At 51.6% G+C, this 26408-nt stretch overlaps 2 protein-coding genes across 7 annotated transcripts in view; both read left to right on the top strand.

Annotated features, from left to right (window-relative positions):
* Positions 1–3672, top strand: part of Rnf213 (ring finger protein 213) — an 86614-nt gene extending 82942 nt beyond the window's left edge. For 2 of the 3 annotated variants that reach the window (XM_060386279.1, XM_021639392.2), the window contains 5 exons: positions 137–214; positions 723–917; positions 1257–1346; positions 1436–1614; positions 1887–3672. In XM_060386279.1, the coding sequence (XP_060242262.1) occupies positions 137–214; positions 723–917; positions 1257–1346; positions 1436–1614; positions 1887–2040 (696 nt within the window). In that variant the 3' untranslated portion in view covers positions 2041–3672. Of the gene's footprint in view, positions 1–136; positions 295–722; positions 918–1256; positions 1347–1435; positions 1615–1886 lie in introns of those variants that run through there. The other variant, XR_009592683.1, reaches the window with a different exon arrangement.
* Positions 3673–7414: 3742 nt separating this feature from the next.
* On the top strand, positions 7415–24067 carry Endov (endonuclease V). 4 transcript variants are annotated; one of them, XM_060386281.1, is made up of 10 exons: positions 7449–7678; positions 7830–8001; positions 9640–9739; positions 14422–14556; positions 14738–14777; positions 15445–15557; positions 16921–16989; positions 17275–17403; positions 20376–20449; positions 21731–24067. In XM_060386281.1, exons 4-10 carry the CDS (start codon positions 14443–14445, stop codon positions 21885–21887), a joined length of 696 nt encoding a protein of 231 aa, XP_060242264.1. In that variant the 5' UTR covers positions 7449–7678; positions 7830–8001; positions 9640–9739; positions 14422–14442; the 3' UTR covers positions 21888–24067. The 4 variants fall into 4 exon arrangements, with proteins under 4 accessions (XP_021495266.1, XP_060242264.1, XP_021495281.1 ...); XM_021639591.2 differs by lacking the exon at positions 9640–9739 and having other exon boundaries at positions 7415–7501; XM_021639606.2 differs by lacking the exon at positions 9640–9739 and having other exon boundaries at positions 7450–7678; positions 14345–14556.
* Positions 24068–26408: the final 2341 nt, after the last annotated feature.

The following is a 26408-nucleotide window of genomic DNA, read 5'->3' as shown; positions in this document are numbered from 1 at the left end:
ACACTGCTGCCTTCACCAGGAAAGCCCTGAGTAACTGGGTACTGACCCTTAGTTACTGAGGGATGAATGTATTTGCCATCTAGTGAAAACACCCACTGTGAATTTCATCTCTAAAAACTTTTCTTTCTCAATTTAGGGAATACCCACCCTGGTGTACAGACACGACTGGAACTATGAGCATCTCTTCATGGACATCAAGAACAAAGTGGCACAGGTGCTCATGACAGTCCTTGTCACTTGCTGGGCGGCTGTCTATACTGAAGACAGCTCTGGCCAGCTTCATCACATTCCTGTGTGAGCACTAGAGTCTCCGTGTCTCTATAAGAACCCTAGGACTCCAGAGGAAAGCAGGATAGCAGATCTCCAGATTTTCTTGTTCAGTTTAAACATATGGACTGTGGGGCTGGTTTCTTAGGAACATATCAGGGCTGTGTGAGCTGAGGCTAAACAGCCAGAGAAGTTCATGTGTCCCTGCTCTTTCCTAGCAATTCTGAGAGGATGCTATATGGCTGGGCCTCCTCATAGGGTGGTTTTGAGGCTCTGAGTTTGTCTATTTCTGTGGAGTCTGGAGTGCTGCCTGCACTTTGTATGCACCAAACATCAGCCAGTTGCCTTCTGGAGAGCCTGTCCCTGCTCTAGCTTGAACAGTGACAAGCTAAGCTCTTCTCAGTTGGTAAGAAACAAGCCCAGCCATAACTCCACCCTTACATTTTGTTCCCCAGAACCCACTCCCTAACTCAGCCATCAGTAGCATCAGTGGACAGCTTCAGTCCTATAGCGATGCCTGTGAAGCCCTGTCTGTCATTGAAGTCAGTCTGGGTTTCCTGAGAACAGCTGGTGGGGACCCTAGCATGGACCTGACTGTGTACATCCAAGATGTCCTGCAGATGGGTGAGCAGACAGCTCATGTTATAAAGGTAAGTACTAGTGCCAAGCCTGGTGCTATAAACCAATAATCCCAGTTCCGGTCAGCAGGAGTTCTATCCCATATTAGGCTTCTGAGCAAAAAAACCCATGTCTCAAAACTGAGGGATGTCCTCCTGGGAAGTGAGCATCTAGGGAGAGCTCCCCATCTGTGAACACTGTGGATTTGCAGTGTGTGATGTCATAGCTTTGTGTTGCTTGGGAAAGATCAGTTGAACTTGTGGATAAGACTGTCTCATGACAAGGGAAACAGAATGAGCTCAAGACAGAAATGTTTCCATGATGTGGCAGTGAGATTCCTTAATGCACTGGTGACACTGTTCCTCTTTCAGGCCTTACACAGATGTCAACTGAGACATGCCATTGCTCTCTGGCAGTTCCTATCTGCACATAAGTCAGAACAGCGGCTGCGACTGAAAAGGGTGAGTCTCACCTTTGCTTTCACTGTGGAGGGAGCAGCACTGACCATCTGCCCAGGCCTGAATGTGTCACATTGGACCCTTCATTTCAGGAGCTGTTTCGGGAAATTGACAGGAAATACAAACAGGAGCTTAGTCCACAACACGCAAGGCTTCTCAGCACATTCCTGAATGAGGCCGGCCTGGACGCCTTCCTGCTGGAGCTCCATGAGATGATTGTACTGAAACTCAGGGGTCCCCAGGCTGAGAGCAGCTTCAACCCCAACTGGAGGTATGTCTGGCCTTGTACAGCTGATGGCAGAATATCCTGTTGCTGGTGGCTTCCCCTATTCTCCTTATATCAAGTAGAGTTACATAAACAAATGTTCACTTTGCAGCAGAAGCCACACCACTGTGTGAAGGAGGTAGAACAGTTAGCTATCTCTTCCAAGAATGTCTCTCTCGGTGTGTCTGGTCTTGCAAGCATCTTGGTCCTCTTGAACTGGAAAGCATGACCTCTTGCTGGGTTGATGTTAAAAACTCTCTTGTTCCTTGATTTTCCAGCCTCAAGGAGACTCTGGTGAGTTACATGGAGACTAAAGAGAGTGATGTCCTTCCAGAAGTGGAGTCCCAGTTCCCAGAAGAGATACTCCTGTCCAGCTGCATCTCTGTGTGGAAAGCAGCTGCCACACGCAAACAGGAGCGGCAAGTGAGGTAGAGCACCTCTGCCTTCCTCAACACCCCACCCCCACCATAGCTGTGGCCTTGTGTGAAGGAGAGTGCACACAGCACTGGATTCAAGGCTCACACACACCATACAATCTGGTGGCTTTTTGAGAGCCAAGCTGTTTCTGGAACATGTGCCTATTCTAAAAGTTCGTCAAGTATGATGAAACAAAATTGGCAATCAACTGCCTCCTGTACATTCCAGAAGAAACTAGAGTGCAGTAAGATCACACCCAACAATGATCCTTAAGACTGCCAGGCTCTTACCTCATATTCCATGGCCACCACTTTATTGCATAGAGAGAGCAAAAACAAAGGTAGTAATTTTTTATTCCATAGCATATATACAGAAGAATCTCATTTTATTCTGTCTTCCAGTCCCTGAATTTATAAATACTATGCACTTATCTCTTGGTTTGCAAGATGTATGAAAATTGGTACACCAAACCAAGGAAACCCAAGGTGCTGGTAAAAGCTGTAAGGCCACATGAACAAGAGCTAATGTCAACCCCACCATGAGTCACTTCTAATTTCAATGGGACAAAGCCAAACACTCCCTGAGAACCCTGGACGGGGAGTGCGGAAGGGTGACTAAATTGGAGAGCGGGAACTGTTGGGTGGTAGGGCGCTTGCCCACCTTGTGCAGAGCCCTGGGTTCTCTCCCCAGCACCACAGATGAGACAGGGGACAAACAACAAAAAGCACAGCAGACTGGCCAGTGCAGTTTCCAGTTCCTACAGCTTGAGATTTCAAGTGAAAATGTGTTAGTGTAAGCCTCGATCAGTGGTGTTTAGGAACTGGCACTGTGACTAGGGTAGAGTATATGTGGTGCCCTAAAATTCAGTTTCAGCATGTTCAAAAGAAAGGCATCGGAGAGTACTGTGAAGGGTTACTGACTGCAGCTGTCCAGCCAGCACGCACTGTGAGCTTAGCCTCCTGAGTACGCAGCGAGCTGGCTGAGTGCAGACCAGGTAAAGAGGAGGAGGAAGAGCCCACCCTGACCTTGTGCTGCCACTCTGTGTCAATCAACTCGGGTTCCCTCCATCCTTCTGGACACTCACAACTGGCCTCTCACCACCATCTGCAGATGTAAGAACAGTGTTTACGAGCTGGAAGTCATTTCCTTCTCAAGTCTTGAACGCTAGGGCCCAGGGACTCTGAGCTACAAAAACACAGCATGGTGGTCAGCCCTGCAATGGACTCAGCTCCACCAGTAGAAGGTGCATCTGGAACCATACCCCTCACAGCCTGATATGGGGGCCAGGCTCTGCCAGTAACGCATTTCAGACTGTGTTCACAGCAACAGTGATCTCTTATTCCAAACTAGAGCACCCGTCCTCGCGTGTCCTCCCCCCAGGTTTCCTGTTGAATGGATGTTCTTTCGGGGCACTGGGCTCACTGAACTTCCCAACACCTATGATACCTCAGAGGGCAGCTCAGCCCCATACTGTTTCTTGTTGTAAAGGCTTTTGTTTTTTGGCCTCAGCCTAGGTGTTTGTTTGTTTTTGTTTTTTCTGTCATGAAGAATTTTTAATTAAGATGTTTAATTTTGTATGCTGTTTCTGTCTATGTAGTGTTTCAGTGTCTGTACAAAATACATGGATCTAACACCGGCAAAAGTAAACTGCATCATTTTTGTCATTCCTATTTTAATAAACTTGAGCTTTACAGCTAAGAGCTCTTTTTGGATCCAGGAGATGTCTCAGCGACTAAGGGCAACTGGCACCCAGCCTGACAACCCTGGGAACCCATGTAGTAAAGGAGAGAACTGGCTTCTCCAAGCGCTCCCACACGCGTGCCCATGCGCACACACACACACACATTATTTTTTAATATTTATTATGTATACAGTCTTCTGCACTGCATGTACACCTGCCCACCGGACCTCATTATAAAGGGTTGTGAACCACTATGTAGTTGCTGGGACTTGAACTCAGGACCCCTGGAACAGCAGCCAGTGCTCTTACCTCTGAGCCATCTCTCCAGTCCCCCCCACACACACACTTTCTCTCATTTAAAAAATGGTGAATTTTTAGATTTTTAAAATCCTTTTGAGTGCAGTTTCCATTTCTTACATGAGGCTTTTCGAGATGGTTTTTGGTTTTCTGTGGAAATGTTCCTGCTGTAGTCTACAATAGGGTGCAGAACAAAACCTACGCTCTTTTTTTTTTTTTTTTTCTCCTCTGAGCAGGACTCTTGTTTATGATAGAGACAGCACTGCCCTACTGCCACTGAACACATCTACCAGGAAATAGAGATGAGCTGATTCAGCAAATTGGGCTGTAATAAGGAAGAGCCCTTAGAAATAGGAAAGAGAAGCAGTAATTCAAATCCCATGCCTTTCCTAAAGCATTGCATGACTGGCCATTTATTAACTGAAATAGTCATGAGCTACTTCAGTTCCAAGAAGAAAGCAGTGGCTCAGAGGGCTCAGCCAGGTCACACAAGTGACCCAAGTCTGGGTGCCCCGAAGTACCAGGTTGTGAGCAGGAACATGCCTCATGCTGTTACAGGACTTACTGGAGAGGGGTAAGCACACACGTAATCACCCAAATAATATGTTCACCAGAAGACCACAGAAATGACTCCAAACAAGTCTAGGTACAAGTCTAGTGACTCAGAACTGCATCCCTGAAAGGTCCAACCCTGCTTGGGTAACACTTTATCAAAGCTGAACCCTAGGGACCCCTGAACAGTAACAGTTATCTCCACAGGTCCCTTTTCTCCCTGTAACTCCTAACTCATTTCACCTTGAAGGCAAATCTAGTAAGTCTTTGGACTTCTGGGCTCCAGAGCCTCCCTCTGCTTCTCAGGTGCCAGTGTCTCAGGAGGAAAGAGCTCCTCAACAGGTGTTGAGTGTTGAATGTCCGAAGTGGAAGTCTCTGGTTTCTTTGGAAACTCAGTTATGTTATGTAAATGTTTTTGTTTTAATCCTAACTGTGGGATTTTAGATTGGACTTTAGTTTGTCACAGCTGATAACTGTCTCGTGGGGTGTGGTCTTTGCCAGCTGGTACCAGCCTGCCTAGTGAAGCAGGGAGAGGGGCATGGCCTAGGATTCAGGAAGATAAAGAGGAGAGCTCTGGGAGAAGGTGTGCCCTGTGGTGTGTGGCATGTGACAGTTTGGAGCGGTGAGACCGTGGTGGCTTGGAGATAGAAATGTTTCAACACGGTGGCTCGGAAGAGACTGCCTGTTGTGTCTGCTGTCAACAGAGACTGGTATTGCCCCAAAGGAGTCCAACTGACCCTAAAAGGCCAGAAGTAAAAGGGGTCTTGCACCCCCCTCCCCACTAACATTCTTTCTCATACCCAGGGTTAGGGGGTTGGTGGAAGGGAGGTAGAAGTGTCAGACCCTTGGAGAAAAGCACTAAAAAATATCAGGCTGCTAAACCACCTGAGTCTGGAGAGGTGACCACTGGGCAGAGGAGAAAATCCCAAGGCCCTGAGCTGAATACCAAGCAAACTAGAATCTGTATTGCTTTCTGCACTTTTTGGCCCCTTAGCTTGCTAAGCAAACCTGGGCACAAGCATCCAGAATCCATGTTTTCTTCATACTGGAAAATGAGCACAAGAAAAGCGCCTTTCTCCTTTCAGCAATGCTGGAAACTCTCACCTCTGTAGTACTATGGTACACCACACCAGAATGTCTCAGCCATCCAGGATAAGAGTCAGGAGGGCAGGGTGCAGCACTTACAGTAGCCCACATAATCTGGAGCTGTTACTGCTGTGTTCCCTTCCCACACAGACATCAAGATCAGTGTTCCTTTCAATCAACACCTCAGCCGTAACTTCTTCAGAAACCATAACTTTTGTCCCATCTCCCTGACATGAAAGGTTCCCAAACGCCAAATTCTTTACCCTGACCACTCTCTGTCAAAGCCAGGCCTACCTGAGCATGGTGCTGGCTCTCCTGTCAGCCAGCTCAGTGACTATAGGACAGCCACCTCTTCAAACCGGAGTTGCCTCCTCTGCAAAATGCCTTCCAGGTCTATGGTAAAAAGAACACAGGGTAGACAAACAGCACAATGTCTGCTATGCAGCGAGTGCTAGACAAACAGGACTTTCTCAACTGAAAATTGGCTAGCTTTCAAGGTCTGTCAGTTGTATTACAGGAAGCCTTTCCCAAACCACAAACTTTAGTTTGGTCTAATCCAAGCCTTTTATATTTTCCCCTGAAAACATATACTCATGTATGTATACAAAACTACTGACTTAGGTATACACTTCTCTGAATTCTAGCAAACTGTAAGCCAAACTTAGCTGATGCCTTTAACACCCACTGCCCTCTTCACTTGGCACAAATGTTGTTCCCTCTGCCTGCCACATTCTCATTTATATTCTTTCTTCTTTGACCCTTGCACTGTCTATGGTGAACTCTAGTCATTTTCATCCCCCATCACCCTCTCAAATCATTGAGCATCAGCCAATTTTGCATTTTGTTTTGCGTTGCCACCTGTGTGGTAGATAATCTTATTTGGAGACTTAACTGTAGGTATCTGGAAGGAACTAAAGCCCAAGCAGTTGGACACACCTATGAGCAACTTTCTTGATTGGAGTATCCAAGGTCCAGAGACCCAGCCTAAATCTAGGGCACGTGGTGGCAGCCTGTATAAAAGGACATGGAAGGAAGCTCTTGCTTTTTGCCTGCTTGCCCTCACTCTCATTGGCAAGCGTTAAATTCTTTCAGTTCTGTTCCTCTAAAGAACCCTAACACACACCCTGGTCTGCAGGATCTTTTTATTTATTTTTTATTTATCTTTTCGAGATAGGGTTTCTCTGTGTAGCCCTGGCTGTCTTGGAACTCAATTTCTGTAAACCAGGCTGGCCTAGAATTCAGAAATCCACCTGCCTCTGCCTCCCAAATGCTGGCATTAAAGGCATGCCCAGGCCCCTCACTTTCACTAGTCTTTTGATTCGCTATTTCGCACTTGGGGTTTCTCACAATCGATACAAGTTAAGAATTTATGCTGCAAAGGTGTCTCTTCCTCCTTTAGACTATAAATTTAGAGTGGTTCTCTGCTCCGCAAGCTCGCGCCCAGGAGCAATGTGCGGACCTGAACCTGACCTCAGAACTACAGAATCTGCAGTAAGGGAAGCGCCTGGCTCCAGGGCTCGGGGAGTGCGAGGGATGCCAAGTGCTGGCCAATTCTTCCGCTTCCTGAGAGGGCTGTAGACGCCGGTAAGGTGCAGAGCAGAGTTCGCATTTCCAAACTCCGGGCGGCAACCCACCTACAGGACAGGGGACTAGCCGGTGTCTGGAGAGTCGCTCCGGAAGGTAGCAGCCAGCGCTCGACGCACAGCCTTGCTGTGACAGCGGCCTCTGGTGGCGGCGGCGACCGCTGAAGGTTCGGCGCGGGTCGCTCCGGAAGTGACGTTGTAGAAGCGTAGCGGCCCTAAGTATGGCCCACAAGGCCACGGAATGTCCGCCAGAGGAAACCCTGTCGCTCTGGAAACGGTAACGGGGTCCAGGTCGTGCAGTACCCAAGGGTGGTGGCCTTCGCCAATGTCATTCTGGCCGCACAGCCCCTTTGGCGGCTGAGAAACTGAACATCAGTGCCGCACCGTGGGCCTGGCGCGGCCGCCAGCTGCCGGAAGTTGCCGCCTGCCTTTGTGGGCGTGGTGCCCGTTTCCGGTACTGTGTATCGCCTCGTGGAGCGCTTTTCTTCCTCGTTCTGGCTTGATGGGGAATAAAGGAGGGCGGGTTGGATGGACGGGGGATGACTCCACGAGGGTCGCGCTCTCGCGTGGGCCCTGAGCCCGGTTTGGTGTTTGTGTCTTTGTAGGGAACAAGCCAGGCTGAAGGCGCGCGTGGTGGAACGTGACACCGAGGCCTGGCAGCAGGACCCCACCTTCTCTGGCCTGCAGAGGGTCGGGGGCGTGGACGTGTCCTTCGTAAAAGGGGATAGTACCCAGGCCTGCGCTTCCCTGGTGGTGCTGAGCTACCCAGAGCTCAAGGTAACCTGGCTGGGATGAGCCTGGTGCAGTTCCGTTCGTAGGCTAGGCTACGGGGACTCTGGCTCCCAAGATAGGGATAAGAGAAGGGCTACAGTTCTGTGAATTTCCTTTTTTTTTATCGCCCCCCACCTCCGTGCTTTTCAGAATTTTTGATGCTAGGAAGCTGACTCATGACCTGGGACATGCTACGTAGGGGCATGCATGTGGTATACATAAACTCCCACAAGCCCACACATACCTACACAGATTAAATCTTTTTTTTTTTTTTTTTTTTTTTTTTAAGGGATCCACAGACAATCCCAGGTCTGGTTTTCATCGTGGGTTGCTCACTTTAGTGGCTCACAGCACCACACCACAGGCTTCTAGACCTCCTACTCTCTATCTTGTCTCACACTAGCTCCATCTTTTAAGTTATTTATTTTTCTTTTATTTTATTTTGGTTTTTCAGACAGGATTTCTTTTATGTGGCCCGGCTGTCCTGCACTCACTTTGTAGACCAGGCTGGCCTCAAACTCACAGAGATCTACCTGCCTCTGCCTCCTGGGTGTTGGGATTAAAGGCATGAGCCACTAGCCCAGCTGTTTTTAATTTTTTGAACTACAATTTTTAAAAAATGGTTTTCAGCTGGTCTGGCGGCACACACCTTTAATCCCAGCACTTGGAAAGTAGAGGCAGGTGAATCTCAGAGTTTGAGGCGAGCCTGGTTTAAAAATGGAGTTTTCGGACAGCCAGGGCTGTTACAGAAAAACCCTGTCTGGAAAGATGAAAAATAAAGTTTTTAGTTGTTATTTTCATACATGTTTATTATTGTACCTTATTCCTGTTCTCCCACAAACACGATACTCCCCATTCTTCCTCGTCTTCTACCTCTTAAGTGTTGCTGGACTCTCTCCTCCTGTTTGCATCCCTCTGTCCTTTGCATGTGTATGCAACAGTCATCCCTTCTGTAGGCTACTTGCCTGTTTTTTCATAGGCTTCCTTGCCTCGAGTGTTCTTTGGTCCACAGTTTTTGTAAAAAGCAAGTGTGATCCAGTCACAGGCCCTCACCAAACTTTTTTCTTTGTGTGATGATGCACACAGCTGTAATCTTGTCCTTTGGAAGGCTAAGGAAGAGGAGCAAAAGCTCAAGGCCAAAGTGGGATACATGGGACCATGTCTCAAAACAGCAAAACCCTTCAGTGCCCTTTCCATGGTCTTACAGGTAATAAAGTGCATACTTGTTACGTGACATAGAGGCCCCTTGTGCTCTGTTCCCTGCTGGGTGTGACCCTGATGCTTCCCCTTCCACACTGTCCTCAACACTTCCCAAACACTGATCTTCATAGCTTTAAATCCTTCAGACAGTGATCTGATGGCCTGTCTGTGTAGACATGCCTTCTCTCCGAGACTGGCCCTCACCTGGCTGGTCCCACTGTTTGAAAAGCCAGTTTACACATTACTCTAGAGAACCGCCTTCATCCCAGAAGACCAGAGTTGTCTCATAAAGCAAAATGCCTCAGGCTGCGTAGCTTGTAAATGAGCATTTCTCTTGATTGTGAAGACGAAGTTCAGGATCAAGGAGTAAAGAGAGATTGTGAGGCTCTGGTAAGACTTTGAGATTCAGATAGGCCCTTCTCCCTGTGTTCTGTTATGGGCTAGATAGAGAAGACTGCCTGGACATGGGTTCAAGCCAACAGAAAGTATTAGCCGGCCAGCCACTACCCTTGGAACCCCACTGTTGCACTGAGCCTTTCTCAGGGTGAGTCTTTAAGCACAAAAACCATGTTCTGGTTTGACATACTTCAGTTAACAAGAATAGAAGTGGAACTGCAGAAGCTAAAGAGCAGTTAGTATGGTTTGAAGCTTTCCCAGAACTATATAGACTGTGACGCATTAGGTTTTGGTTTTGGCAGGTGGTGCTATTTACATGCTGAATTTTACAGTCTGAATGGTACTTTCCTCATGGAGTCAGTTGTGCTAAGGTCTGGGCCCTGTTACAATTCTTATGTCCTCACATGTGATTTAGTCACCTCCGAAGTGCTCCCAGTATTTTTTTTTCTCTCTACTTTTTTTAATAGTTTTTTTTTTTAAAGATTTATTATTTATATAAGTACCCTGCCTGCATGTGTGCCTAGATACCAGAAGAGGGCACCAGATCTCACTACAAATGGTTATGAGCCACCATGTGGGTGCTGGGAATTAAACTCTGGACCTTTGGAAGAACAGCTAGTGCTCTTAACCTCTGAGCCATCTCTCCAGCCCCTATGCCCCACTTCTTAATGTAGTCCCTTCTGTAGGTTAAAATTTCACTGTATGAATTTAAAGACAATAGCAACCTCAAACCTCTCCTTTGTCATACGGAAATGAACATAGCCTGTCTCCCTCTCCAGAGGGTAAATTTTGGTGCCAGCTATCTTGACTTGCCCTGGTGTACGTGACACACTAAGGTCATCTCTAAATAGATAATGTGCAGGAACGAGCAGTTGGCCTGTGGTTCATCTACAGTAGCCGCTCAGGAAGCCTTGGCTGCACCCAGCTTTAGCATTTCTACCATCACTCCTCCAAAAGCAGCAGGTTCTTCCCACCTCTATAGCTTTATGCCTTGCCCAGAAGGTCCCTTTAAGTTCCATTTCAACACAAATGCAAAATGCCTGCTGTGCTCTGAGCCCGCTATGTAGTAGGAAGGAGCTAGGTCTCACGGCCTTATGGGTCCCTGGTTACTCTCAGTGGTAGTGTAGGAGGTAAGAGCAGAGGCACTGGCCCCCGGCAGCTCCTGTGATACCCTGGGTCTACCCTCCCCACACTATCCCTTCCACCTATTTTCCCCTCTAACCTTGTGAGAAAGATTATCAACTTGACATTATCCAGCGTCACCTAGAAAGAGGGAGCTTGAGTAGAATTGCCTGAGATTGACCTGTGGCCACATCTGTGAGGGATTGTTGTAATTGATTATTCAGATAAGAGGCCCAGATCACTGTAGGCAAGTGGGCCTGGACTGTATAGGAAAGTTGGCTGAGTGAGCAGTAAGCAGTGTTTCTCCAGGGTTTTGCTTCAGTTTGTGCTTGCGTTCCCATTCTGGCTTTCCTCAAATGTGGATTGTGACTTGAAGGTGCAAGTTGAAATAAACCCTTTTCTCCTCAAGTTGCTCTTGGCCTGAGTATTTTGTCACAGCAACAGAAAGCCAACAAGAACAATGATGGTATTAATGCCAACTCTTAAAGAGTTGTGTAGGAAGCTGGGCAGCCGTGGCTTGCACCTTTGATGCCTAGTCTATAGAGTGAGTTCCAGGACAGCCAGGACTGCACAAAGAAACCTTGTCTTAAGAAAAGAAACAGTTGTGTAGGAAGCAGCTGGCAGATTGCCCTCTTCCAGCGTTTCCCTCTGCAGACTTAAGCACCCTGACTTGTGGCCTTAAGCCTTATTCAGTGTACCTGCTGTCATAACGTTGCTCACCCATGTGAAACCTACCAGGCAGTGTTCCATCTTTACCCCCTCACTGAGCACTCTCAAGGGCAGTGGCATGCCACAGTTGTGCTGTGGTCCAGCACTGAGCAGAGTGCCCATGCTTGCACATTCAGTCAGCATTTGCTTCTTGCAGTCTTAAGTCAGGGGAGAGTTGTGGAAGAGTGTGTCCCATTGGTTCCCAGTTGCCTGCCTGTGGCTCCCCTGGAGTGTGTTTAGAGATACAGATTGCAGAAGCAGGCTCCTGAAGGATGAGCATCTGTGGAACCTAAGCATATTAGGTACACGTGACAGAGACGAGTGTGGGTTTATGTTGCTCATGCTTTCAAGGCACAGTCCATGGAGGCAGGAGTCTGAGGCTGCTTGTTCACATCTCAGCAGACCAGAAAGCAGGAAAATGGGATGTTGGAGCTTAGCTCGCCAGCTCTCCTTTATGTGCCTGGACCACAGCCCATGGATGGCACCACCCACATTCGGGGTGGATCTTCCCTCCTGAACTGAGCCTCTGAAATGTTCTCACAGGCGTATTCAGAGGTGTGTCTTCTACATGATTAAAATTATTGTATGCATATGGGGCTTTTGTTTATATCATGGCTGTGCACTCTACATGCCTGATGACTGTGGAGGCCACAGGATGTTCGATTTCCTACTAGAATTACAGACAGTTGTGGTTGTGAGCTTCTATGTGGGTACTGAGGATTGAACCCAGGTACTCTGGAAGAGCAGCCAGTGCTCTTAACCATTAAGCTATCTCTCCAACCCCACTCAAGAAACTACAAGTCTAACCAAAGTCGATGATCACACTAAAGCTGAACATAGTTTGGAGAGGTGTAACTTCTATTTAGGACCAGACTAATTAGGAATTGAGGAACTGTTCTAGAATTGGATTCGGGGCCATGGAGAGCTTGCTGGGCAGTTAAGTGTGCTTGCTATCACAAAGGACCTAGGTTCAGTGCTCAGCACCCACATGGCATCTCACAACTGTGCGTAAGTTCATTCCAGGGGATCCCATGGCCCTCTTCTGGCCGCCATGGGCACCACACGTGGTGTGTTTCCAGACCTGCAGACAGAACACTCGTACACTAAAAATAAATGCAGTATTTAAAGTAAGATCATAATGATGGTGGGAACACCAAACCTCACTGAGTCACACACTTCACAAATGAGTTTTGTCAAATGTAAAGTATGCCACAGAAAAGCTATTAAACACAGTTCCAGAGCCGCAGCTCCTTTACGGGGGAAGCACATCTCCTACAGAGGGCTTCCCAGGAGTAAAGCTTGGTTGGAGAACTAATGGTCTTCCTTTACACAGGAAGGAGTTCTGTCCTCAGCACCCTTGACAGATGGCAGCCGTATGGGATAGCTCCTCCCATAGCTGGCCATTTGTAGCCTCTGTGTCCTTTTCCATGGTAGAAGAGGCTTCTCTGACGGTTACTCATCAGTGCTGCCCAGGCAGCAAAGCGTAGAAGGAAGGCCCTTCCCCACCTCCCACTGTTGGCCCCGTCCTGAAGGCCACAGTGACTTACAATGCCTCACTTACTGCTGGTGCCTACTGATGCTGTCAGCAGGGTCCATCCTGCACCTCGTACCTGTGCAGTCCAGCAATTACGGCTCACCCTGGTGCAGTCAGGGTCATGTGGGTTCATGGTCTCGTGTCCACACATTTGTGTAAGCACAGCCTAAGGCACTAGGCATGTTTTCTTAATTATTTTTGATACCACAGTACAATTGTAAATTTCCTTTTTCCCTTTACTCCCTCCAGACTCCCTCCATACACTGTCTGCTACTCTGTAATGTTACTTATGTGTATATGATTTCAGGGTTGACCACTTGATTACCCAGATTGGTGTGCTCTTTCCTAGGGAAGACTGCTTCTCCTGCTCGCAGCATTCTTCAGTTGCCTGTAGTTCTTTGTCTGGGGTTGAGGCCTCCTGAGCTTTCCCCTGTCCAAGTTTATGTGTCATCCATGTTCAGGTCATGTAGGCAGCCATGTTGTTGGGAATCCATGGCTGCAGCTTCTGACATTTCTAGAACAGTCCCACACAAACTCCTTGTTCCTCTGGCTCTTACAGTCTTTCTACCCACTGTTCCACAACGGTCCCTGGGCCTTAGGAGTTGGGTTGCAGGTGCATCTATCAGTTGGGGCTGGAATCTGCAGCACTGCATTTTGATCAGTTGTCTTTTTCTGTAGTGGTCTTCATGTGTTGCTGTCTGAGCCGGATTCTGAGTGAACACCCCATTTAGAGTCATTGGCAGCTTTGAGAAGTTTCTTCCTGAGTCCTTGGTGAAGTGTTAGGCCAAGCCCCAGCACCCAGTGGCCAGTTCTCTAGGTACACTTAGGTGCAGATCCAGCTTCAAGGGCTCATGGGAATTGTGGTCTGGAAACCCTCATCAGGAGCCTGGAGGGGGGGGCAGGGAGAAATGGACACAGTAGGAGTGGGTCTCTACAGCAGGCCAGTGAGGCTGATGGAGTTACAGAGTCAGGAGCTCACACCCCATGCTGTGTGCAGAGCCCTAGCCTGAGCCCCTTAGTGCTCAGTTGGCTTTTAGAGGCACCTCCAGGTGATGATGGACCACCGTCCTCCTGTGGTCCTTCTGAGGTGCACACAGTACTGCCCAGCTCACAGCATGCTTGCTCCGGGCCTTCTACTCTGAGCCTCAGTAGGCCTGAGGCTGGCCCTCACCTCAGCCAAGCTCCTGAAAGAGATGAGGTTTAGGGGTGCAGCCGCTCCTCATACACACCAGGCCCTGAGGGTGTTCCCTGTATACACTTGGTGTTGGGGCTCTTGTCCATACCAGGCCCCAAGCAAGCACTTATAAGATGAAATTTAAGTCGACTTGCCACCACCCACTTGCAGGCAGATCATTTTGCCCTGTCTTTCAAACCCTGCTCTCCTCCTAGGCACAGGTGGGAGCCATGGGTGGATGGCAGAGGAATGCAGCCAGCATCTGACCTATACCTGTGGGCTTTGCTGTCAGGTGGTATATGAGGACAGCCACATGGTTGGCCTGGAGGCCCCTTATGTGTCAGGCTTCCTGGCCTTCCGAGAGGTGCCTTTCCTGGTAGAGTTGGTACAGCAGCTGCAGGAGAAGGATCCAAGCCTCATGCCCCAGGTAGGTGCTTCCTAAGGTCAGGAGAACACCCCGTCTTGTGCCTAGGGAGGGAAGGCCCCTCAACCACTGCCACCCACAGAAGGAGGGGGTGAGAGTTTAAAAGACCAGGGCCCCTGTTGCCATCTCCCCTTTTTGCTGCCCCAGGACAGCCCAGCCGATTGACTCCTCTGTGGCTCTGTAGGTCCTTCTTGTGGATGGAAACGGGGTGCTTCACCAGCGAGGTAATCCTCCGGAAAGGCTCAGATGGGTACTGAGTGTGAGTAGAGTGTTTGCCACCCAAAAGAGCCCCTACTGTCACCCACCTCTGTCCACCCACTTGCCTCCCATAGTACCCTATGCTGGCCCATCCCCAGTGATGATAAAGAGGCACAGGACTGAGCTCAGGTTAGCTCCATTGTCCCTGTTCATGCCAGGGCACTGTGGCCTGGAGAAGGGTACAGTCACACTCCCAAGCAAGACATGAGGGAGGTATCAACCATCCTAGCCTGCGGTAACGATAAGGGCCTGGCTAGAAACCCTAGGCCTGGAGCTAGAGGATGGACACCAGTTCTGGGCCAGCAGACCACTCCTGGGTGTATATTCCCAGCCACTGCAATCTAGGCCCCTGATTGCAGGACCTTAGGGGCCAGATGCAGAGGCCTGAGGACAGTCCCAGATGGTAGAGGGTGAAAGGTTTTGAGGATGTGTTGTGCCTTAGGTCACCCACACTGTCAGAGGAAGAAGGCTTCCCACATGCCATCCTTAATACTGCTGAGGTCAGGACACAGGGCCTCGCTCATAGTCCAGTCAGTTGGGTTCCTGCTCAAGAGTCTGTCTGTAGATGAGAGATTCTAATCGGTTCCCTATCCCATCCCCACCACCTAGCTCACCCCCTTTGCTCCCATGCAGGCTTTGGGGTGGCCTGCCACCTTGGTGTCCTTACAGAGCTGCCCTGCATTGGGGTGGCCAAGAAGCTCCTGCAGGTGGACGGGCTGGAGAACGATGCTCTGCACAAGGAGAAGGTGAGGAGGGCCTTGGGGCTCCCTATGACCCAGCTAGTGTGCAGCTCTGTTAGCCCTGGGATGGGGCCCTCAGGGCTAGCCTGGCCTGCTGCACACACCTCACATCCCTGGTTTCTTGCCCAGAAGACCTGCTTTTCCCAGGCACTTCGTTCCATGCACCCCTGGGCAGCTCACCTAGCAGTGACTCACAGCCCTCCACCACATCTGCCTCCCTTGCTTCCCTACGTCTGTGCCATTGCGGCACTCAGGCCAGGCCGTGTCCTCCAGTTCTGGGGACAGGCTTTCCAGGCCTCCCATCTCACCCCAGCCACCTTCTCCCGTCCCGTGCCGTTTGCAGCCAGCCTGCAATCCAGGTTTACTGTGGTTGGCACCACAGTAAGTAAGTGCCAACTCCGGCCCTCGCTCCGCCCGCCTCCAGTTTGCCGTTTTCTACCCCAGAGTCCTCACTGGGGTATGCCATCCTCATCCAGGGGGGGCCATTGATGTGCTTGTCCCTTGGGCAAGTCCCAAGAGCAGGGCCCTGGCATCGCTCTCCTAGCTCCCAGGAGCCTGTGCGGAGGGTGACTTCTCGACACCGGTTGAGCTGTGGAGCAGGTTGAGCTGTGGAGCAGGGAGAACCAGGTCCTGATCACTGGGTGTGCTGATCCTGTCTCACCCGAAAGAAAAGGGCTTCGAGTTGACGTGCCAAATCCATAGCTGGAGAGGGGGCGCGAGAGGTGGTAGCTTCAGCCTGGACGTGGACTGCTGAGCCCAGCGCACCTGTGTTCCCTCCACCTGCCTTGTGGGGCGTTGGCAAACCACAACCGCTTCTCCAAGCCCGTTACCAGGGTACATTGAGCTTCATGGCAGTGACCTCAGCACCATTGCCAACAGACTCAGTGCCACCTCTGAGTGTACTGCCGTGATGGAGGGTGGCTCCTAGCCAAAATGAGGCCCTCTCATCACTGCTTAGACTTTTTTTTTTTTGAGACAGTGTTTTTCTGTGTAGCCTTCACTGTCCTAGACTTGCTTTTGTAGAGCAGGCTGGCCTTGAACTCATAGAGACCCACCTGCTTCTGCCTTCCTGAGTGCTGGGATTACAGGCGTGTGCCACTGCGTCCAGCCCTTTGTTGTTTGTTTTTTTTTTATGTGTTTATTTTTATTTCATGTGCATTGTTTTGCCTACATGTATGTCTGTGTGAGGGGTTGGATCCTCTGGAACTACAGTTGCAGACAGTTGTGAGCTGCCATGTGGGTTCTGGGAATTGAACCTGGGTCCTCTGGAAGAGCAGCCCATGCTTTTGACCACTGGGCCATCTCTCCAGCCCCACTATACACATTTTTATAAAAGTATTTTTATAGTTTTTTTTTCTGTGTTTCCCAGATTATGCTCCTGCAGGCTGGGGGAGACACATTTCCTCTGGTGGGCAACTCTGGGACTGTCCTGGGAATGGTGAGTGCCCAGAAGGCTGTGCCCTGTCCAGACTCGGGGTCCACTAGACCAGGCGCTTATGCAGGCTGGACCCTGTCCTCTAATATCCTGCCACCAACCAGGGTGTGCTGTGTCAGTCCTCCTCTGGCTGCTCTCACCCATGTGCCACCTGAAGATAGCTGAGGGCCAACAACCCCAGAGTCCCTGCACCCTGTGAACTCCTTCCTGCCACCAGGACCTCCTCAGAACCTTAGTCCTGCTCCACAGGAACATGCCCCATCTGTGCTTGACCCCCTCCATCCACAGGCCCTGAAGAGCCATGACCGCAGCACCAATCCCCTCTATGTCTCTGTGGGCCACAGAGTAAGCCTGGAGGTCGCTGTGCGCCTGACCCACTGTTGCTGTAGGTTCCGGGTCCCAGAACCTATACGCCAGGTATGGGGGCTGGGGGGAGGGCCTGCCATTGCCACACAGTCTCACCTGGGGTGGGTCTTTGCAGGGATCTGAGAATGCATCCCAGCCCCTGGATCGAGAGCTGGGTGGGGCTGAGTCCTGTAGGCAGGAGTGTAGAGGAGAGGCTGCTTTACTTGGAGATTCTTGCCACCATGCTGCCTCTGCCTTGCCAAGCCTCTGGCACCCAGCACCGGCCGTGCAGGTGCTAGAACACCTTGTCTTTCCAAAGTTACCACATCTCGGGCAGGACCAGTGGGGAGCGGCCCTTGTCAGTGGCTACATTGAGCAGGCTTGTGCTGGTGCCAGGGAAACCAATTGAGTCCCCAGGGGATGGCTGTGCCAGGCACCTGTTGCCTACGCTGCACTGAGGACCCAGAGGCTCCGCGCTCTGATAAGCCAGGCATCTCGGCCTCAGGGAAGCAGCATCGGAGCTCCCAGCATGCATAGGTCACCTTTCTGCATCACCTCTCACATGCGGGTGCCTGTCCCACAGAGGCCCTGAGGTTGGGGACCCTGGCAAGGCCATTCTTTAGAGGAGGACAGGACAGCGCAGGCTCTGGAAAGACACCAGCAAAAGCCCTGGGTCAGCTGGAGTGGGGAGGCAGGAAGCCTCAGATTCCAGGCCCTATCACTGTGTACACTCAGGAGGCTGAGGTCCTCGGGAGGTGTGAAACAGGGCAATGAGCAGAGAAGCTACAGGCTCAGCCCTCAGGAGAGCTGCAGATGCACAGAAGGGCCGTCATCCTCCATGGGGGATTTCGGCAGGAGCCTAGAACCGGCTTCCGGACAGAGAAGGGGGCTCCATTTCTCTCAGGAGTGACTAGAGTGCTTTAAGGAGAGGCCCACATGCTAGGCTGTGGTATAAAAGATTTTCCACAGAGTGTTACAATTTAGCTCTTTTAGAATGAGATCACCAGTGGCAGTGGAAAGTCAGGAGTTCCAAAACCTATGGCAATACTAAGGTGTTACAGCTCTTGGTTAAACTGCTGTGCTGAGTGAAAGCCCTTGCCTGATCAGCTTGCAGCTAAAACACAGGCCTAGCAAGGTCCAGGCCCAGTGGCCCAGAGGGCAGGCCTGGTCCTGACAGGATAAATGACTAATCTCAGGCAGCCAAGGTGGAAAGCCGACAGTATCACAAAACCAGTTAGCCAGCCAGCATGCATATTCCCCCCTCCCCCACCACATTTATTTGAAATCAGGGATTTATAAACCTTGGGCAGAGGGAGGGATTTCGAGGTTGAAAGTGTTTGATTTGCCAGGGTCAGGGGATCAGGGATACTTGATTTGCAAGTAGTGGTACAGTGCCTCATTTTTCATGCAGTATCTTTGTCTTAACACAAGGAGAACACAGTATTGAATTAGCCTATGTATAGGGCAATCTCCAAGCATTATTGAAGGTCACTGCTGAAGACTAAGCTCCTTAGTAGGGTGGGGCATTTCTAGGCATTCCCAGATGCTGGTTGGAGTGGTTTCCTTATCAGGAAAGGGTCTAGCCTGTAATCTGTCCTGAGGACTATGTGACGCCCTTTACAAGACCTGGGGTCACCCTGATCAGGAGAGACTTACAACCTCCCTGAGAAAAGGGAGTCCATCCTCATAGACCGGTGCAAATAAATGGCTATCTGGAGATGTCAGACTTTAACTTCATCCAAGAACGCTCCACAGACAGCCACCAGGTGGCAGCAGCGGGCTGTGCCTCCAGTGATGCTCAGCCCTGCTCCTGAAAAGGTTTGCCCAGAGGTGGCTTCTGGGAGTGATTGAGCTGTTGTCCTTCCCAGGGAGGCCCTCTTCAACCTGTCCTCATCTGTATTGTTGCTGCAGTGGCAGATGCAGGGTCTCTCAAACCTTTGAGCTGCGTCCCTAGCCCCAGGGAGCCTTTCCCTTTCCATTTTGGTCTAATGAGAGAAAGCTGATACCCTTCGTAGGACTTATAGCCCAGTGTTATGCAGTCCCAGACCTGCTCTTTTGACCTTGTTTTTCCCCAGGTTACAGTAGTTTCTGTCCTAGCAGGTAAGGGGTCAGTCTCCTGCAAAGCACCTTGACTACTGAAAGCCAGCACATGCCTAGAACAAGAGAGCCTGCCCTGCACACAGCAAGCACATGATCTCCCAGGAGCCCAGGCTGACAGGGGGAAGGGAATAAGGCTTGGCCCTGCCCAGCAGGACCAGCTGTGCCTCTTGACCTATCTTCTTTCCACTGGCCCTCAGCAGAGCTCCCTCCTGACAATTCCACTTCCCCAAAGTTCTCCAAGGAGGGACTGGTGCCTGTCTCTAGGGTCTGCCTTCCCTCTTCTCTGGTACGTACCCAGACTCTAGTACAAGCCAGTAGGGCTATTGGTTTCAGGCCCTGCTGCATTCCTTGTACCAGGTCTAGGCCCTGCCCATCAGGACAGCCCACTGCCCACGGCCTACTTCCCTTGGCTGAGGAGAAGCTGTTTTCAGGATTAGCTGTTGCTCTCAGTGAGTCATCCCAAAGCTAAGCTAAACCCATCTGAGCTGGGATCAGGGGCTTCCTGAGGCCAGGCACCTAGAGGTGGCAGTGTGGGGGTGGGGGTATATCAACTCTGAGTCCCACCCCGTCCCTGCCTGTGGCCCACAAGCCCTTTTTAATTGTGGTAACTTGCCAAACTTTCTGGAGGTGGGCAGGTGTTGGTTACACTTGACACCCATCAGAGGGACAGCCAGAGATGATAGACACCTGGCCTGTGGATCAGAGGAGAGGTCTGGGCAGCGTGGAGAAGCTGGAGCTCTGGACCCAGGTTTCACCAGGTCAGCCAGCTAATGCTGGGAGGAGCCAGGATCCTCAGCCTATTCACCTCAGCCCTATGGCTCCGGCATCTCTGTGAGCTGCACACTGGTGGGACTGATGTCCCCAAAGGACACGATAGCCTGTGTGGGCTGCCTCTGGAAGGGTATAAAGTGGTTCCAGGCTGGCCACAACTGTGTGTCTTTCAGGCTGACATCCGCTCTCGAGAGTACATCCGAAGGACTCTAGGACACCCTGGGTCTCCTGCACAAAAGAATGAGAAGTAAGTATAGGAAGAATGCCCTCAAGGGGCTGTGTGTGAGCCAGCCTGTCCTTGACGAAGGGTTTGACCTTAGGGCCACAGTGTGAGAGCAGGCCTGGCAGAGGACCTAGGACTACGGCTCAGCTGGTCCAAACATGGTTGCTATCCTAGTTAGGGTTTCTGTTGCTGTGAGGAAAGAAACACCATGGCCAAAAGCAAGTTGGGGAGGAAAGAGTTTATTTGGCTTCCACATCACTGTTCATCATTGGAGGAAGTCAGGACAGGAACTCAGGCAGGGCAAGATAGGAATCTGGAGGCAGGAGCTGATACAGGCCTGCTTCAGCCCGGGCGGTGCTCCCCGTGGCTTGCTCAGCCTGCTTTCCTACAGAACCCAGGACTACCAGCCCAGGGATGGCCCCACCCCCAGTGCGCCGGGCCCTCCCTCCATCACTAATTAAGAAAATGCTCTACAGGCTTGCCTGCAGCCTGATCTTACGGAGACATTTTTTTAACCGAGGCTCCCTCTCAGATGGCTGTAGTTCATGTCAAACTGACATAAAACTGCCCGGTACAGTTACCTGGCCTTTTCTGGTCCCCTTCATCTGTCCAGAGGTCCAGCCAGGTCTCCCTAGAACAGGTCTGGTCTTTGGAGTCAGACATGGTTCTTTTCTTTGTAACATTCCCTCACATGCCTGTCTCCTGATCACAGGAGTTCTTGTCCTTCAAGCTTTGAGACACAGTGAGTCTTGTCAGCAGACACAGTCTCAGCTAGGGACACAAGGCTGGCATGAATTCTTTACCCAAACTGGTATTGCCAGATCAGGACTTAGGGAAGCCTTGCCAAGAAACAGATACTGTGACCCCATTGCACAGGCAAGGAAACTGAGGCACAGGGCATCAGCAATAGAACATGGAGCTATTGCTTCAGTCTTTTTTTAATTTTTAATTTAACTTTTATTAATTACACTTTATTTATTTTGTATCCCCCCATAAGCACCTCCCTCCTCCCCTCCTGGTCCCACCCTCCACCCCCTTTCTGTATGCATGCCCCTCCCCAAGTCTACTGATATATTGCTTCAGTCTTGATCAAGACAGCTTCAGTCCTGATCCCTGCCTCTGGGGCACCTCACTGCCCAGGTGAAGACAGAGGCCCCACCTTGGCTGGGGCATGAGTAGTTAAGGATGAACCTCCCTTGCTCCTACCCTGGGTAGCTTTGGGCCCTTCATCAGGCCTTACAGAGCCAGGGGACTTCTGACACACCCTGGCTTTTTATGTTTCCTGCTTCTTGATGTCATTACCAGGAGCCAGAAGGAGCAGAGGCTAAAGTCATGCCCCAAAGGAGGTCCAGGAAGCCCTGCAGATGGAGGCAGGCCTCCTGAAGACCGTGGCAGAGGTACCAGCACGGACCTGAAAGACCCGAGCCAGACCTCCAGGAGCAGCAGAAGGACCAGCAGTTGAAGGGAACTGGGCATCAAGAATACTCAGACCTGTGTTGTCCTTCTCCAGCCTGGCACAGTCCCCACCCTGAGAAGATTATCTCGGGCTGTGGGGACCTCACCCACTGCCATGGGTAGAGCACCAGGCCCCAGAGGCTACCGTGGCCAAAACCCCAAGAGGGTGCAGCAGGCATGTTAGCCTGGGCTGGTGGCTGCCAGCCTCGTCCATCTCCGGCTAGTCATTGTGGTCACCATGGCCCAGCTAGACCACATTACAGACCAGGAAACACACATGAGCATCAGGGTACGTGAAGAGCCTCAGGCTTCAGGTACCCAGAGGCCCTCAGGTTGGCAGCCTGTGTCAGCACCTGCAGCTCTGTACTTCCACTTCTGTTGAATACAGATCTGGTTCTGGCTTGGTGGCTTTATTCTCCGGGATCACGGCTACATCACCATCGCAGCCACCGTAGACTGTCCTTCTATGGGCATAGTTGGGCTGCAGCCCCATAGTTCCCGTCCATAAGCCTGCCTGCCATGGAGCTTGGGGGACCTGCAGTGGGAAAGCCTCAAGCCTGGAGCAGGCTCCATAGTGGGCGTCAGGGAGTCAGCTGCACAGAGGGTGCCAGATGGGAAGCCGGCTGAGGCCCATGGTGAGAAAGCCCCAGGCTTGGCTCCTCACTCCTCTTCCTGCCACCCTCTCACCAGAGGGAGCGTCAAAATCCCATCCCTGTGAGAAGGCAGGTCTGTTTAAGCCGGCGGATTATCTGGGTGGGCTTGACAGGCTGCTGAGGCAGGCCACAGAGGTGGCTTCCAGCATGGCTGTGGCACCCTGTCCTCCCGCACATCCTAGGGACACCAGAGTGGCAGCTGAGGTGGGACACAGGTGGTGGGCCTATAGCATGTCTCCTGCCTGAACCCCAGTCCCTGACTTCCTGGAGGGGAGGTGACAGGTGGACACCCCTGGGAGGTGGTCAGCATGGACTGAGGGTCAGTGATAGAGGAGGACAGCAGGGATGGCTCTCCTGGGACACCCAGTCCCCTAGCCTCAGCTCCTAATCCGGTGTGTAGTGACTGCCGAGACCCCTCGGGGCGGGTGTGCTGCTGCCCTCTGTGATGGAGCCGGCAGCTGGTTCCCAGTCCATGAGGTGTGGGGCAGAGGGCAGCACCCTCCCCTCCACACGCCTGCTGTGTCTGCAGGAACCCCGGGGCCACCCAGGGTGTCTGAACAGGAAGGTAAGCCCTGTGGTGTCCATGGCCCCCACCTCCCATAGTGTCGTGTGGGAAAGGAAGTGTGCACTTGAGCCGGAACCCCGCACAGCTGTGGCCTCACTCCACCTACTTGCTGAGTCAGAGTCCCAGGTTAGTACCTTGGATCTATCAGAGTGCCTCAGACTGGCAGGTCTCCCAGGGGTGCGCCCCCCACCCTTCCCTGCCACTCAAACACACACGCACACACACTCACACTCCATGTTCCCTGGCATTCCTTTGGAAGCCAGAGCCGGAGGGCCTGCAGCTGGCCCCACCATCTGCCTTCCTAACTTCTTCCAGATTCCTCCCTTCTCAAGCCCCGTCAAGACAGAACTGTGGAGGGGGTGGGGAGAGCAAAATGCTGAGGCTGAACCACCATGGCGAGAATCCTCAAGCAAAGCTCAGGTGTCAGGTGGGAAATACGGCCTTTCCAGCCTCCCATGCAGCCAGAAGAGGTGGGTGAGGGCTTCCTTTGGGGCCTGGCACAGGGCATCCTTGCGTGGAGGAAAGCAGTTTGGAGTAGGGCCCTAGAGGCCAGGGCAGTGAGTCTTTAAGGCCAGCCTCTCGGATGAGGAGGGAACAGCTTACAGAGTGTCCGACCCTGCCTTGCTTGAGCAGGCATCTCCCACTGCTGTGAGGCACCAGAGCGTGGCAGGGTCCCCGCCCAGCAACCCCTCTGACTCCTCTGCTCTGAACACAGGGAAGTCATACCACACGCTGCCCAGCACACCAACACCACTCAGCCTGGCATCACACAACTCAGACCCTCTTCTCAGCAAGTCATGGGCAGGGTGGCTCTCCAGACTGCCAGTATGGCCAGAAGCTACAGGGAATGTACCCATTTCCCTACCCAGCGAGGGGCAGGCCACAGCCCGAAGGTGGGCTTGTAGACAGCGTCTGTGTGATGTGTTCTGAGAGAAAATCCTTTCAGTTAAAATACAGCTTTGTGGAATATTCACGATCCGGTTTTGCACAGTGCTATGTTTGGGCCCAGCTACTGAGGAGCCTGAGACTGGAGGATTGCTGGGCCTGGGTTCAGGGCTAGCCTGAGCAACATAGGCCTGGGGCTTTGTCACAAACAAAATGAGGATGCATCGGGTGCAGCCATTACCATGCTCGCCCCAAAGTGCTTCCACTGTCCCAAAGGGAGGCCTGTTTCATTAGCTTGCACTACCCACCCTTCACCACAAGAACCTGCCAGCCCAACAGCCCCACTATGTATGCCTGGGTTTGCCTGTTTCCAGCTCCTCTGATGGGTGGCATGTGTCATCAATTCCCTCCTTTTGTGCATTTGGTTTGTCCAGTCCTGAACCTGCTCCCCCTCCCCCATATGCTCGGCTTGTGTCTGTCCTGGAGAGCCCAGCTCCTTTGTAACTGTTTTCAGCTTTCTGGGTGCATATCTAGGAAGTCCTTTGGTGAACTGATTCTTAACTTTATAAGAAACCCACCACCAAGCTGCTTCTCACAGGAGCAGCCCCTCCCGCAGCCCTGTCACCACCCCCGAGGGCATGTCCTCACACCTAGCACCTGTTACTGAAGAACCACTGGCCACCCAGTGAGTTGGAAGGGACCTGATAGGAGTTGATTTGCCTTCTAGTGCTGAGTGACATCAGCACCTCTTGGTCACTTGTATATATTGGGATAAATATCTATTCATATTCTTTGCATGTTGCTTGTGCTGTGTGCTCGAGTGTGTGTAATTGGGTTATTTGTAGTTGAGTTTCAAGTTCTGGATTTTAGGAGTTAGCCTCAACTGTAACCCATTACTGTTCTCTCTACCCCTGAGATCACCTGAAATAGCCTCCACTTTAGTCCTGCCTTTGGCAGCCCCTGTCCTTTACCGGTCAGTCATGGTCACCATGAAGTGCTTTTCTTGGTGGCTTCCTGGAATGACCTGGAGGAGTGGGAGCATAGGTTCCCTACAGGGGACCCACGTGAGTCCCCAGATTGAGAGGATCAGTCCGACAGCACCTCTGCATCACAGCCTTCCCTGCCTGTCCCCATGCCACTAGCCATGGCCCTATCTGACACCGCAGGAGCAGGTCCAGCTGCACTGTGGCCTGTTGGTGGAGAAGGGTGGGAGCTTGTGACAGCCTGAGACAGGGTGGTGGTCTGTGCCTCTGGGATGCCAAAGTCTGGTGCATGGGCTTACTGCAGGGCCACGCCATGCTTGGTGTACAGGCCAGTGCTTGAGGCCCTTGCCCTCCAACCCCCACTCCACCTGAAGAACCATGATAGCCCAGAACTTGCCGGGCTGAGCTGCTACGGGACTGCGGTAGCAGGGCGCAAGGGCCAGGGGGATGCAAACTGAAAGAGCAGGGTGGATGGAGCGGAGAATGTGGGCAGGTCTGGGGTGGGGCGGCCAGACTCCAGTGCTTGAGAGATGGGCCCCTAAGTGCAGTGGCGTCTCCGCTCCTTCCCGCAGAACCTTAAAAATAGGGCCGAGGTGATGTCCATCTCAGCACACCACAGCTCTCCAGAGCTAAGAATATTCTTGAACCTCTTAATAATTCAAGTCAGATCCAAATAGGTTTTCATATTCATCTGCAGCTTCTGTGCCCCTCCCCAGCGCCCCCACCCCTGTCCAGCAGCTGGGAGGCTTCCAGGAAGAAGCCACCTAAACTGGCCTGAGACACTGAGGACCCCAGCCATTCCCATTTCCTGCTCACCTGGCAACCAGGAATGGTAGACACCGCCAAGGCTGGAGTGGCCTATCATGATCTGGCCATGGCCAGCCCTGAGGACAGAGGCCCAAGCCGTTACTCCCTACATAGCAGGCAGGTCAAGCTGGGGAACCCGACTCTTCCTCAGTACCTCACTATAGCCACTTGCTGTCTCCTGGCTTCGGGGCTCAGCTGCTCCTTAGACCCCAATGGCTGCTACACAGTCCCTCAGGAGTATTGTCCTACCCCTCAGAAGGGTCCTTGAAGAGCTCATTCTGGGACTGTGACCCAGTCAGCACATCTGTGCAGGGCTCCAGCCCAAAGTCTCTGTTCTTGCCTGCTCACTGTGCCTAGCTAAGTCACTCTGCCTCTCAGTGCCTTTTAATAGAGACGTGGTAGGTTTAGTGTTTGCAGATTCAGCAGGGTACCTGCCTGGACCACCTTCCCCTCCAGAGATAGTGCCAGGCTGAATATACCCCTCACCCACCAGCCAGTGAAGATCAGACAAGTATCAAAAGTGCTGAGCAAGCGTCAGCATGATAGCTGGAGGACCACACTCCTGGCCCGCCCACCCCCAGCTGCAGCCCAGCCCAGCAGCACCACCTGACCAGGTCCAGCAAGAAGTTTTAATT

Source organism: Meriones unguiculatus, chromosome 7 (genome assembly GCF_030254825.1).
Source record: "Meriones unguiculatus strain TT.TT164.6M chromosome 7, Bangor_MerUng_6.1, whole genome shotgun sequence".
In the NCBI taxonomy this organism is placed as follows: domain Eukaryota; kingdom Metazoa; phylum Chordata; class Mammalia; order Rodentia; family Muridae; genus Meriones; species Meriones unguiculatus.
Note: the sequence above shows the minus strand (reverse complement) of the source record. Positions and strands in the feature narration are given on the sequence as shown.

Bases quoted from the DNA above. Each gene is read 5' to 3' on its own strand.
- Endov (XM_021639591.2), top strand. From the start codon at position 7,446: ATGGCCCACAAGGCCACGGAATGTCCGCCAGAGGAAACCCTGTCGCTC. The intron at 14,778-15,444 runs GTAATCCTCCGG...GCTCCCATGCAG, and splicing joins CGGGGTGCTTCACCAGCGAG to GCTTTGGGGTGGCCTGCCAC. The intron at 20,450-21,730 runs GTAAGTATAGGA...TGTCATTACCAG, and splicing joins CCTGCACAAAAGAATGAGAA to GAGCCAGAAGGAGCAGAGGC.